The 15,163-nt window shown below is 35.7% G+C and overlaps 1 protein-coding gene across 9 annotated transcripts in view; it reads left to right on the forward strand.

The window, feature by feature from the left end:
- GPATCH8 (G-patch domain containing 8) overlaps positions 1–15,163 on the forward strand; it is a 99,042-nt gene that overhangs the window by 74,474 nt on the left and 9,405 nt on the right. For all 9 annotated transcript variants that reach the window (XM_033416948.2, XM_004285976.3, XM_033416946.2 and 6 more), the window contains one exon: positions 2,282–2,425. In XM_033416948.2, coding sequence (XP_033272839.1) covers positions 2,282–2,425 — 144 coding nt within the window. The remainder of the gene's footprint in view (positions 1–2,281; positions 2,426–15,163) is intronic.

Below are 15,163 nucleotides of genomic sequence, written 5' to 3' on the forward strand. Positions count from 1 at the left end.
TCTTGTGGTTAGTAACTTGCCTGGCATATCGTTTTCTGTCCTTTAACTTTCAACTTTCTAAGTCCTCATGTTTTAGGGATATCTCTTATAATCAGCATGTAGTTGGATTTGTTTTTCTGACAGTATTTTATTTTAATACTTTACATTTCTTGTGATTACTTAAATCTGTTTCTTACATCTTTTTACTTTCTATTTTCCTGTTTTTTGTTGTCTGTCTTACCTTTATAAAATTGAAGTTATCTTAATCTTTCCCCCTTTGCTACTCCTATTTTTCTGATAACAACCCTTGGAATTCTAATACAAATTATGCTTAATTTAACAAAGTCTAAAGTTAACTCCATCTCAATCAGTAGAAGGACTCTAGAACGCTTTAATTTCAAACACCCTTTCCTATTATCTGTGGCTGTGTCTGCTAGCATTTTTTTTTAACTCTTTTCCATCCTGCAAGCTAGGTGGTGTTGTTACTGTTGTGATTATTAATCTGTATATTTATTAATTTCATTTCTTACCACTTACTTTTAGTATTTCAGACCTTTTGTCTGGCATCATTTTCCTTCCTTAAAACAGTGACTTTCAAGTCCTCAGTAAGAATATTTTTAGTATTACAACCACACAAACACAACTGAAACAAAAGTTTTAGAAGACAGTATTTACCTTTATTATGTGAAATATCCTCTGTATTTTTCTACTCTTTTTTTCTGCCTGTTACAATCTACGAAATCAATGTCATGACCCACTAGTGGGTCACAATCTATGATTTCAGAAATACTGCTTTAGGAAGTTCCTTTTTAATGAATCTGTAGGTGGTAAATTCTCTTTTTATCTGGAAGTACCTTTATTTCATCATTTCTGAAAAATATTTTCATTTGGTATACAAATGAAAATGTTTTCTTTCACACACCAAAGCATACTATCTTCCATCTTTTGATGTTGCTTTTGAATCTTCTGTCAATCTGATTGTGAGTGATCCTTAATTTTTTTCTGGGTAGTAGTATGATTTCATTGTCTTTGCTCCCATAGTTATGGGACTCAGTGAGTGTTTCTAGGTGCTTATTTTTATTTAGCCTGTGTGGTATACCTGTGCTTCCTGTACCTCCGGAGTCATGTCTTTCATCAGTTCTGAAAAATTCTCAGCCATTATATCAATAGAAATATAATTCACTTACTATAAAACTCACCCTTTTAAAGTGTACAGTTCAGTGGTTTTTAGTATATTCCACAAGGTCATGCAACCATTGTTACAATCTAATAGCAGAACGTTTTCACCACCCTGCTACATTTTTTTGAGCTGTATCTTGACTGTCTTTTAACCCATCCCCTAGATAGTTGGTGAATTTTTTTGTTTATTTTTTACAATTAGGTTTTTCAGTTGTAAAAATCTCATTTGGTTCTTTCTGCAGTCTGCCTATTTTTTTGGTTTTGATTTTTTAGTGTTTTATGTTTGCTAATTTTTGTAATTCCATTTTATATTTTAAACATTTTATAGTTACTTTATATTCTGTAACAGACTATTCCAAAATCTGAGTTCTTGGGAACTAAATCTATTGCTTATTTTTTGTGACTCTTGCTTGTGATAGATTTATTTCCTTTTGTGTGTATAGTAATCTTTGATTGTAACTCATATTTTATTGATCCTAATCTAGGAAAAAATTTGGGACCAAAATTGAGGATGCTTTCTGAGAATATATTTTATTCCCACTGCCAAGACCCAGAGATCCTGGGATTTCCAGCCTACTTCCAGGTTCTTTTCCTTACTAGTGAGGCTTCTCAAGTTTAGTTCCCCCACCTTGCTTAAACCTCAAGCACGAGTGTCACCCACATGTCCTAAGGAGAGCACTTGCCCATCACAGCTCTGATTTCAGTTTCAGGTCATAGCTGATTTTTAAATTTTGTTTTGTTTTTTCTTCTCTGATTGCCCTTCTTGGGGATTTACTTTTCTCTCTGTGGTTCCTGCAGTGCAGTGAAAATTGTGTTTTATATATCTGGTTAGTTGAGGGGTTTTTAGCCAGGGATAGGAGTAGGGAATGCCACAGTATCTAGTCCACCACACTGCCAAAAGAGAAAGTAAAATTAAACTCTGAACTTTGTTTGAAGACAACCGTTAGTATAACCACACGCTAATTACCGCACCATATTGCTACTTCTGCTCTGTCTGACTTTAACTGGTACCATTAAATGTTATGAAAAGCCCTTTTTCCCTCTTCAGGGAAGACTACTTTTTTATAACATTCACTTAAAACTCTACCAAGTCATTTTTTGTTTTATTTTGTGGTTCTTACAGGATTATGTTGATAAAGAGAAGGCAATTGCCAAAGCGTTGGAAGACCTCAGAGCCAACTTTTACTGTGAACTCTGTGATAAGCAATATCAGAAACATCAGGAATTTGACAACCATATCAACTCCTATGATCATGCACACAAGCAGGTGAGGAACAGTTAATTTCTAACAAAGAAAAAGATACTTTGTTATAACTATTGCATTTTATGAGTGTACCCCAAAAAACTTGTTGACTATGGTTTCTTGTATCTGCCTGTCTTTATCTGAGGTCATCTGACTGATTTGAGTTTTCTCCAGTGACAGAGTCCTGACATTGACCTCATCCTTCCAAGATTGTATGTAGAGTGAAGAATTGTGAGCTTCATAAATCGTGCATAAAATTTTTGGCTTTGAGTGGTTTCTAAATTTGTATTTTTCAACTAAGGATCACTGGGAGCTTTGTTTCCCTTTCTCCCCCTTTCTGAACTTGTTAAACTTTGAATAGTTATCTCAGACTGTGGTCATTTCCTCTTCTGTATCTAAGAATTCATGCTGTATTGGTTATTTCCTATCAGTAAGTCATTTTGTTACTTGGTATACCTTGGAGGATAGATAAATTTTGAGGAGGAAAATCAAGTTAGATGCTATTTTAACTTCAACAGAAAATTCTGATGCTGCATGTTGAAGAGCTTGCTGAAAAATGAATTACACCTTCTTTATGGTCTTTTTCTTTTCTTTTCTATTCTATTCTTTTCTTTCTTTCTTTCTTTTCTTTCTTTCACTGATTTAGAAAAGGAACTTATTCCTAACTAGTACTGGCATAAAGAAGGCGGCAATAATTCCCTTGGGGGATTTTAGAAGGAGGAAATGAATCTTTACATCTCTAGAACAATTCTAACTTATTAAAGAATTTTGAGCCATTTGATCTTAGGTGACTTTAGCAGAACTTGCTAAGTCTTTGGGGATACAGTGGTTGTAGTTGTTAAATTTGTAAGATTTATGAGCATTACTGGAATGCTCTCATAAGCTGGACCTGTCAAACCAACTTTTTTTTTTTTTAACCTTTGTTTCATCTTCCAACCAACCATAAGATTTTAGTGCACATAAAAGGCGAGCTTTGACTAAGTTTTCTTTTACTGGCACAGGAATAGTTTGTAAGCTGGTTGTGGTCTTATACTTTTTCCACATTTAACTACACCTAACCAGTTTAAGATTCTTCCACTGATAGAGTTATATTGAAGACAGCTTTTCAACTTTTTATACAACTTTGGACATTGTTTTAATATATTGTCAGCTCTACTTGATTTGAGGAAGAGAAATCTAGAGAGCATATATATGGACAAGATATATTAGCAGTTACCTTACTACTTCAAAGAATCATCTGTCAAGAAAGACAAATGCAACAGTGAATATTGCTTATCCAGTAACTTTTCCAGCTTTTTGGTGTGTGTGTAGTTCAGATTTGGGGTTTTGTTTTTGTTTTGTTTGTTTGGAGGAATTAACAAAGATATTTAGCATCTAAATACATATCTACCATTTTGGGCTCTTGAGAATTTCTTCGGTTAAGAATTGTGTATGATAAATTAAAAGAATTGATATATGTATAACTAAATCACTTTGCTGTACACCTGAAACTAACACATTATAAATCAACTATACTCCAATATAAAATAAAATTTTTTTTAAAAATGAAAAGATTCCAGAGGAAACTTTAGACACCAAAAAAGAACAATTAGAAAGATTACATTTTTAGTTGAAAGAAGTTTCTTGACTTCCCTTTCAATTAGAAAAAAATGAACCAGGAAAAGTGTGATTCAAAGTTGAATCATGTATAGACTTGCTTTTTAAGGGGAAAAAATTCTATCAGAGCAAAACAGATTTACAAATTAAATCTGAGCAAAAATACGGAACTAATAAAATTCGCATTGACAACATTAATGTGATGGATAGTAATGTTTTAGTGATGTTGCTCTCAGTTTGAGAGTAGGAGAAATTATTACAACTGATTCATTTGAATTTGACATGTTTATTCTCCTGTGCACCTTGTGTTGCCTCTGTTCTCTCATCACTTTTCTCTTTTGCAGTGATTCTCCATCTGGGGAGATTTTGTCCCCCAGGGGACACTTGGCAATGTCTGGAGACATTTTTGATTATCACAACTAGGGAGATGGTGCTACTGGCACCTAGTGGGTAGAGACTAAGTGTGCCGCTAAACATCCTACAATTCACAGAAAAGCTCCTTGCAACAAAGAATTACCTGGCCCAAAATGTTGATCAGTAGTGCTGAGGTTGAGAAACTCTGTTCTCTTAAGACTACTGAAAAACTTTCAAATACATGTGATATTGTGGTATTGTTTGGCCTTTGTTTGGTACAAACCAGTCAATTTCATTTTAAGTCCCCAGTTATGTTGTAAACATTTCTGTGTTCTCATCTAAATGATCTCAAATATTTATTATTATTACTCCTTTTTAGATTATCATCAAAATGAAAATACAAAATTAAGGATTTCTTATATTGAACTACCTTATCCATTAATATAGAATATATCTGTGATCCCTGGTCTGGGAAAAAAGTCTTTAGCTGGTGTGATTAATGAATGCATGTAAGTTTATTTGTTCACCTTGATCAAAAGCCCATCTTAGGTGGGCTGTTCTTAAACAAAGAACAGATGTGGTATAAGTTTGTTATTTTGTTTGTTTTTTGGTAGTGTTCTCTATTTGGTTAAAATGTAGGCTTTTCATCTTTCTTTATACTGTTCTCAATGCAAGTGGTAGAATCTTGAAACAGAATGCTATAAATATATAAACAAAAAAATGCACAGTACTGAATTTTTTATAGTTACTTTTCCCTGCCCTTAGAATTTCTAAGGAGACTTTAACTGACCTTGGTACAACACAGCTAAGTAATCCCTAAGAGGAGGAGGTAGGTCCTATTTTTCATTCCTCTTTGACGGACATGAACTTACCATACAAATGGACCTACCATTTTCCAAATTTATGCTCTAAAATCATAAAGACACCCTGTCTTGTCTTCCAGGAAGGCACACAGGATTATTATGAATCTGAGATAATAGGTAAGTACATTCAACCCTATATTAGTAATCCCTAGTTTGCATCTTTCATCAAATTTTCACCATTAAAATTTTCCAGAGAAATAATATGTTAGTGGTAAACTTACTAGTGTAGGCAGGATCCTGAACATGCCCTTATCTTTATTAAGCACAAGTAATCTCTCAAAAAGGAGCTATGTGGTCACCCTTATTTGTGGTGATTTTTTATCCCCCTGCCCTTTGGTGCTGTGTACATCTCACTATTCACTCGTTTTTCTCAAATTTTCTAAGATATTTTGTGAAGAGAGTCATTAATACACAGATATTAAGACCCAGCTTGATTTTCAGAGATGAAAAACCTAATTAGACATTTTGGCTCTTTTTAGCAGTTCAATCCTCTTTAAAAGTGATAATTTCATACATTTTGAAATCTTCAAGGGTAAGCCTTCCATTCCTCAAGGGATAACCCAATGTATGATTCATTTTTATATATGTTAGTTCTGATATGCCTGAGTGCTCAATAAACATTAGTATTCATCTTCTACCTTTGTTGGCTTAGTTATAAGTTAAAGTTGACTTCGAAACTAAACATTTTTCCGTCTCTACCTTCGTGCCTCTTTATTTTGCATATCTTTTTAAAGAACATATCTGCTAATGAATATAACAATGGAAACCATTTCTTTAGTCTTGCAAGGTTTAAATTTCAAACTCCAAAGAATATTCTCTTTCCCAGAGGTAAATTTGTAGCAGCACAGTGGTCGGTGCCTTATTTTAATGCTGGTGTGTTTTGGTTTTGCTTTTGCTTTCTTGGTGCCTTATTACCCACTCAGGATTCTTCCAGTCTTACTCTCTTTTATTTGTGCCACTAAGGGGCTCTCCTCACTAGCCTCCAGTACATAAACTAGAGATCACAAATTGTCCCACAGATGTACAATTGACCCTTGAACCACACGGGGGTTAGTGGTGCCAACCCTTCCAGGCAGTCGAAAATCTGTGTATGATTTATAGTTGGCCCTCCATATCTGAGGTTCCTCCCTATCTGTGGTTCCATATCTGTGGATTCAGCCAACCCCAGATCATATAGTACTATAGTATTTACTGTTGAAAAAAATCCACATATCAGTGGATCTGCACAATTCACACTCATGTTATTCAAGGGTCAGCTGTATTTTGCCTGGTCTTTGTGGTGTCAGTTTTTTTCTCCTTTAATTTCAGTTGGTTCCCAACTTTTTAAAATGAGATATTATATCATTCAGGCTTTGGCTTATCTTGAAAAATTGAAACATCTGAGAACATTGGGCCTGCATATCAACATAACAGTTGGGTAAAGCTGATTAGTTGCCTTCTCTTTAGAAAGGCATGTTCTCATTCTCCAATTAGATATGGTTTCCACTTCATCTCTTCTCTTACATAAGCCTGTGAGACTCATTACATTACCTACCAAATCCCTCTAAACATTTGAATTTGTGACCCAGGCCTGTACCTTTCCTTCTTTTCCACACAGGCTCCCACAGGTTCTCAATGACACTAGGGAAGTAGCACATTGAAAAGATGCCTTCTTATTCCTCCTTAGTGTTGGGTACAACTTCCTTGCAATTTCAAAACCATCTGTGGTAGTCCAATCCAATATCAAAATCTGGTACTGTAAAGCAGCTTTGAGAAATTCCTTTAACTTGTACAAAGAATCAGTATCTCCATCAGAGGAAAGAATGCTTTCAGCCTGCCTCTTCTTTTTGCTAAGGTAGCTTCAGTATGAAAACCCCTGTACTTCAGTACATTTTTTAAAAAAAGAAATACGAAGGTCTGTTTTACCTGTAAAAGTAGTGGTTTCCTGAGCTTTATAAATGACTGAACTAAAACAAATCAAGCCTATAGCAGCCATTAGTGGTTTCTCTATTCTGAATTGTACAGAATAGAATCTATAACTACTACATGATTTAGTTAACTTTGTCTAAACTTTGTCTAATACTTCTGAATTGAAGTATTTTCTGAGAAATTGTTTGGTGATAGAAGGAATGATCATTTTTGGACTTCACATAAACTTCATTCAAGTTTGGACTACTTTCCACTTGAAGGTTCACTATTGACTGGTCAGATTTTTTTGCCTCTCGATGCATTTGATTCTCTGTATGCTTGGCACATGTAACATCAGGACAGTAAGCACACCAAAGCCAATTGAACCTCTGGGAAGCCACTGCAGATCTGATGAAATGTAACTGTATTCCTTTTTCAGTGCAACTTTGATATTCAGTGCAGGTGTTGGGGGGGGGCAGCGCAGAAGTAAAAACAAAATTAAAAAGGCAAGGTGAGAAAAGATAATTCTAGGGCTAAAAGAAAAGGACCTTTCTAAGAAGTGAAATCCCTAAGATCAGATACCAATGAAGATATTTCATAGGTGCTGTATATTTTGGGTGTTTATAGAATGTTTATACTTAGAAAACCATAAATTGATTATTGTAAAGATGTGAAACAGGTTAGGAAAATCATAAAGTATTTATGAATCCCAAAGCTTCATAAATGTTGACTTAAATAGCACAGTTCACTTCTGAAGAGATTATTCTTTGAGAAGCAAAAGCAAGTGTGAAGAGAGGAATGTATCTCAGAACTAAAGCATATTGTAGTTGTATTTTAATAACCTGTATCAGAGAGGTGAAAATTTTAGGTTCAGTGATATTTTGTACACTGTGGGATACCATTTTCTTTGGGACTGTTTTGTCTAATAAGAGAATTGACATCATTTGGCCAGTCTTCCAACAACTGAGCATGATTCGAGCCTTTTCACCTGTTAAATCTTATATACCCACCACCTCTGCTTTTGTTGAGAATAGGTTCCTTACACCCTGCTGTCACAACCTAGTTAACCTTGGAAAACTCTGCATCTGTTTAGGGAAGCTGTCTGCTTTTGTGAGCCGAGGTAACTTTAAACAGACCCTTTGGGAGCTAAGGTTGCTGGTAAACCCTGTATTCTCATACTATGTATTTCTAACTCTGTTCTTTATCTTGACACACAATTCCAAAGTGAATAAAAATGATTCTACCTAATTTATGTTTTGTAGCTTTCAACTGGTTTTCTGCTTCTATACACATGCATTCATCACAGTGATGCACTGTGGCAGAGATTCTGGGATGAGCCTGTATGTTCTATTGTAGTCTGAAAAGTTAAAGCAACTTAAGGAATAATGATAAGTTTGTGAGCAACAGTACTGAAAAGAGAACTCTGAACTAGGATGCTGCTGTTCCATTTGCTTTGGACCTAAGCAACTCTTAACGAATTATGCTCCTTCAGATTTTACCTAGAGGGCAAATCTTTGCCTCCAGATATGATCTCTAGAGGATTATGTAGATATACTTAAAACTTGTTATCCACAAAACCACAGTGGTATACCATTTCACACCTACTCAGATGGCTAAAATGAAAAAGACACAGTAAGTGCCGGAGAAGATATGGAGAAATTGGAAATCTCCTACACTGCTAGTGGGGTTATAAAGTGGCACAGCCCCTCTGGAAAACAGTTTGACAGTTCCTCAAAATGTTAAATATAGAGCTACCACATGACCAACACATACTTAAGAGAAATGAAAATATGTCCACACAAAAACTTGTACAAGATTGTTCACAGCAGCACTATTCATCATAGCCAAAAAGTGGAAGCAACCGAAATATCCATCAACTGATGGATAGATATACAAAATGTGGTACAACTATACAATGGAATGCTATTCAGCAATAAAATAGAATGACTTACTGATAAATACAACATGCACGAATCTTGAAAATATTATGCTAAGTGGAAGAAGCCAATCACAAAAGACCCTTATGTTGTATGATTTTATTTATATGAAAAGTTTAGAATAAGCAAATCTATGGATAATATAGTTCAGGTTTCCAGGGACTGGGTAGAAAGGGGCAGTGAGGAATGAATGCTAATGGATGGGTTTTCCTTGGGGGATAATGGAAATATTCTAAAATTTGATAGTGCTGATGGTTGCACAACTCTGAGAATATGCTAAACCCACTAAATTTTACACTTTAAACGGGTGAATTTTATGATACATGAATTACATATCAATAAAATTATTTTTAACAACTTCATTATCAAACTTAAATTTTGGTAGTGATGATGGTGACTTCATATATTGAATACGTGTGTGTGTGTGTGTGTGTGTGTGTGTGTGAAAAATACCTTAAAGCAGTATACACCTGGTGCTATTAAAGAATATAACATACTTTTAAGGCTTTTTGCTGTATTTCTGAACATAAAAGCAAATATAACAGTGATTTTATGACAAATTAATTTGATATTAACCAAATGATATTAAGTCATTGTGTTTCAGAGTAATTGGGCACAAATGGTATTGCTATAAATGACTATTAGAACTACTGTTACCTAGCCAAAAGAATGTATACTTCTCTTTTTCCCCTCTGAGTTTTTTCAGTATCTGTAATCATCATTAGTGTTTAGTTTTCTCTGTTACCAAACATTTGGTTTTCTCTGTTACTGAATAAAACTCATTTTCATCACTTACTGATATGCATGTGCTAAAAGAAGAATTTACACCTCAGTGCCCAGTAACTTGGATTTCCTTAACCTTTCAACTATAATCTTTTTTCTGTGAGTAGTTTAACGCTGAGGCTTTCTGTGTTCTCTGCTGGTCTTTTCCCTCCCTCATCACATGGCGATGTTCTGGCTGGTCTCATCCAGAGGCATCAAACACTGAGACTTGAAGTGGGTAACCTGGCCAAGCAACTACAGCATGACTACTCCAGTTTTGGAGGGGAAAGGAGTTCCTCATTAATGTTATGTCATTGGAGAGAGGCAGGAAACAGTGGGAAGAAGAGGCCGTGGATTTGGGGTATGTGGGGTTGTTGACATAATGGAAAGGGAGTAGTTGAGTTCAGAAAGGGCTGGATCATGTTTAGGCAGAAAAACAGATTGAGTTGCAAGCAACCACTGCTTCTTTGATCACCATTTTCCATCTCTGTTCGTAACCAACAAATAATACGTAAAAGTATGTATGTGTTCCCTTTCCCAATAACTGATTTTAAAACTGAAACAAGTTTGATAAATGTTTATTGAACATCTCTTTTGTGCCATAGACAATGGTGTGTGCATTGCAGGGTTAGTTATAAAGGAAAACTAAGAACAATCTCTGGGAGAGTGAGATTGCTATCTGGTGAGAAAAAGAAATCACAGATAATCTGACCCTGAAGAGACAGAATTAGGTTTCTCTTTAGAATTGAGTAAATATTAGAACATAGGATTTTTAGTGGCAATAGAAAATACTCTCTGCCTATTTTCTGGTGCCTGAAATTCCCTTCACATGGAAACAATGTTTTTATTCTTTAAATTGCAATAATAGATTTAAAATACTTGAGAAAGATAATAGATTTATTCCTAGTAAAGTATACTCAATCAAATATAAGCTTCTAACATAAAATTTTGTTGTGATTCAAGAGAAGAGTAGCATCAAAAGATATAAAAAGTATTTTATTAGACTGAGATCCTTGTTATCTTTTGTTGATAGGGAAAACTGTCTCATTCATTCCCAGCTCAAACACAGTGCCACTTCTTGCTATTGACACTCCACATTATTGATAATGTGGACAAATATATCACCTACACTGAAAACCTGGTAAGATTTACCAGATTCTCATTTCTCTGGTTTAATTTGTTTGCAGATGGATAGTGGAGCAGGATTTTGGGTCTGGAGTAGATATTTTTCTGCCAACACAGTGCTGTTTAGCTGGTTTTAAGAACTAGAATGTCATTTACATTTGAAGTGGTCTTTAGCCCAACTGTGGATGGGTATTTCAAGAGCTGGGTTATTTGTTAAGTTCTTCCCTCTACTGGTCTTTTGGGAAATTTAATAGAAACCCCAGCTACCATGTGAGTGAAAATCAGTGAGAAATTACTTTCTCTGTCACAAATGTATACTTTCTTGGAAATATGCTATTTGTTTTTCAGGAAAACAAGATCTTCAAGCCCTTTCATTATGAATGGGGTTTGGTCTCCTTTCCCTTGAATCAAATATTTTTCAGCTAAAGATGTGTTATGTGGCTTAAATTTATATTAATAAGTATTAATAAATAAGCAAATTTATTAGTAACTCTTCAGAAAGCATACTTTATAATTTTCAGATATAAGGACATAGTAGCTTTGGAGTCACCTTAAATGATTAATTAGATCCATTCAGATTAGACTGTGTGCTAGTTTGGAGTCTAACTTGAATTTGTGTGTACAGTATGGAATTTGCTCAGCCTTTGAAAGTAGTTTTTGGATTGATGACACATCTGTACTTTTTGGTCTCCTTACTTGAACTCTGTCTCTTCTCTGACAGTTATGTTGCTCCTCTATTCTTGCCTTGAAAAAGCTATCTGAAGTTGAGTTCCTCTTCAGAATTTAAGTGGAAAGTAAAAAGTACAGGTCACACACAGAGAGAATTTCATACGGGTATTCAGTGGCATATGAGCCAAGCTTGGTAGCCTTTTGGAATAAAATAGGCAACTGGAAAATCTGATTCTGTATTGAGGGCCTTGTACCTTTATGAAAATTACTTTTTAGATGGGAAATTGAGAAGTTTCTGGTCAGTATCCTTTTCGCCATTGGCCCAATTCTGTTCAGGAGTAAGGGGTTTAAATTTTTAGGCTTTTTGGTTCTCTAAGGAATGAGACTTCCGGGAATTCCCTCATGATCCAGTGGCTAGGACTTGTTTTCACTGCCGGTGCCTGGGTTCAGTCCCTGGTTGGGGAACTAAGATCCTGCATGCCATACAGCATGGCCAAAAAAAAAAAAAAAGAGAGAGAGCGACTTCCTTACTGTATGAGAGTAATAACTAGGAAAAACATTATTTAGCTTGAATATGTTCCTAGTAAATATTGATACATGAAAATATTTCATATCAAACTTTCCTACAGGTGATAACGAGGATTTGTCAAAAATCAAGGATCCAGTGTTTAAGCCAAATTATTCACCAGCCATTTACCAGATGAGTTCTGTAGCCTTGGCGCTGCTCCTTACGCTGCAGGGTTGATTATAAAGATAAGCCGTAGTCCCTGCCCCAAATAAAGGGGAAGGGGCAGTATTGAACAATTTGGACATACTAAATGCTTTACTCGTATTTATTTTGACACTTAATCTCGTAAATCTATTGCTAGATAGCCCTGTTTTTCTAATGAGGGAATTGCAGCTCAGAGAGGTGAAACCACTTGGCCAGTAATTAATGGATTTGAACCCAAGTCTTTCTCACTCTGAAATTTTACACAAACTGCCCTTCTGAAAGACAGGAATAAGTATAGTCAGGCTAAATATGATGATTGCTAGATCACTGCTATAACAAAGTGTTAATAAGACAGTTCACAAAGAAGAAAAATCCTATCTTTTATGAGGGATCAGTAGAGACTTTGTGAGGGGAATTTAGTTTGACCCTGAGAAGAAAGGAGAGACTTGGAGTTAGGAATCCATTTTTATCATCAGAACACCCTTATCTGAGAGAGACCCCAAATATACATTTTGGGTTTGGGAGAGTTGCCAAGCCCTGTCTTTAAGGTTTGGGTTAGAATTCTAGGGTTCCCAATTCTTTTTTTTTTTTTTTTTTTTTTTTTTTTTTGCGGTATGCGGGCCTCTCACTGTTGTGGCCTCTCCTGTTGTGGAGCACAGGCTCCGGACGCGCAGGCTCAGCGGCCATGGCTCACGGGCCCAGCCGCTCCGCGGCATGTGGGATCCTCCCGGACCGGGGCACAAACCCATGTCCCCTGCATCGGCAGGTGGACTATCAACCACTGCGCCACCAGGGAAGCCCCCAATTCTATTTTTAAGACCCCAGTCTTAACTATAAAGTTTGTAAAGGTGATACAGGAGTGTTTGCTACACCCTGTATAGGACCACGATTTGAACTTGTTCTATTGACATCATCCCATTTTCTTCCCTCCCTACCTTTAATTATATTGTGGGAATTTGAGATAGGATGTCTTCAGGCTGATGTGGAAATAGTTCTATCCCTTCAACTTCAAGTTTGTACCAGGTGGCTGCTGAATGATTCGAAATCATTGACTTAGCTTGGAGACTCCAGACTTTGATAAAATGCTCATACTTTTAGACAGTGTCCTGTAGTTTGGGGAATAACTCCTAAAAGTATAAGAGGGAAGGGAATGACTGGGCATGGGGAGATTTTCCAGGCTTATGAGGTGGCTAGAGAAAAACATATCATTCTGTTTAAATCTTGGCTAGAGAGCCTGTTAAGTGTTTGGGGCAGGAAAAAACTAGGTTTGTGGCCTAAAATAATCATACAATAGTCCTGATAGGCTCTTTCTCTCTGCCCCATTCTCCTTGGAAGGAGGAAATTGGAGTTCATATTTATTTAAAATAGTTGCTCCTCTATCTTGAAGTGATTTTTATAAAAATCTTAATTCTGAGCAGCCAGCCTCAGTAAAACAATTTTGCCATCTCTTGGTTACTTGAACGCCCCCAAAATAAAGGTAAATGAAAATAAGACTAACTGCTTTTAGACCACACTGGTCTTTCCTAAAGTTCTGTAACCATTTTTCCTAAAGGAATGGAGATGGTTCCATTTATCTAGAAGGGATTATTACTGTGTCAGTCTGTGTGTACGTACACATACATGTTTTGTATAGGTGCTTCCCTTCTCCCCAACCCTTTTAGAGTTGATGGCTTTATCCCTGATTGTTCAGTATAATAGTTTGCACATTCACTAAGAGAGCTTGTGTAGTAATGCTTGCTTTATTTTTTTTTCTCTTCCATTCTTGTTTTATTTTTTACTTTTTTTTTTCTTTGTGATGTGACATATTCAGCTGATGTATTGAAAGCAAATCCTTCTAATTTGGGAGCCCAGATCACAAGAGTGAGTTTTTCTACTAGTGTCTTTAGCTGTGTATCTTTTTTTGTGTGTGTCTTTCTACCCTTTTCCCCTCCCAATTCAAAAAGATTCAAAACACATTTCATAAATATTAGATAAGAAAATTCCTCTGTCTGTTGCACATCATGCCTTTCAAACAAAGCAATGTCCACTTTATGTTGGGTCAGATTCCTTTTCCCAATGCTATTGTAAAAGCATAGGTTAATATATGTGTTTTGGTTTGTTTGCTTTTATATTATCTAGTATGTTGAAAATAATTTTAGTTACGTCTTCATTGCAGATATGTCTGGAGTCTGTCATCAGTGTGTCATAACGTTGTTGTTTTTGTTTTGTTTTAAGGAAAATTATATATAGTAGCCTCTGAGAATAAAAGACCCATTCTTTTATCAGGATTTTAAGTAATACTTTGACTTGTCTCTACTCTCCCATCTCATTCCCTGGATGTTCCTCTCAGGGCCGTGAAGGAATGAAAAGCCACACATATTACTCTCTAATTTCAGCAGACTGACCAGATGAAAGTGGTCAGACTGGTGAGCTCTGAACATGCAAGCATTGGAAGATGGTTTGTTTGATTAGTTAGCAAGAAAACGGTTCATGGTGAAAAGAATAGCACCTTTTTATGGTGAAATAAAAGTATGCTTTCTATTAGTCTGAATGATTCAGATAACCTCCCCATGTAAGCTGTACATTGCTTTTTAAGATCTTACACCTGGGTAATTTTCTATACTAGCTAACCCCTTTCTGTTCTCCTTGGCTTGTGTTATTACAATTTAACTCATGTTCTATTTGTCTAGTTTTGCATCCTGGAAGAGCAGGTGATTAAATAGTCCCTTTTCTTTTCTCCTAGTGTTCTTTTCTCCTAATGTTGCTTGTTGCTTCTGAAATTATTTAATTTTACCCAATAAAGCAAATGGTATGCTGTCCTAATTATGAATGCAGATACTCCAAGTGCTTTACCCAAAGTAACCAGCCATTGTGTTTT

The sequence above is a fragment of the Orcinus orca genome, chromosome 19, assembly GCF_937001465.1.
Source record: "Orcinus orca chromosome 19, mOrcOrc1.1, whole genome shotgun sequence".
Classification (NCBI taxonomy): domain Eukaryota; kingdom Metazoa; phylum Chordata; class Mammalia; order Artiodactyla; family Delphinidae; genus Orcinus; species Orcinus orca.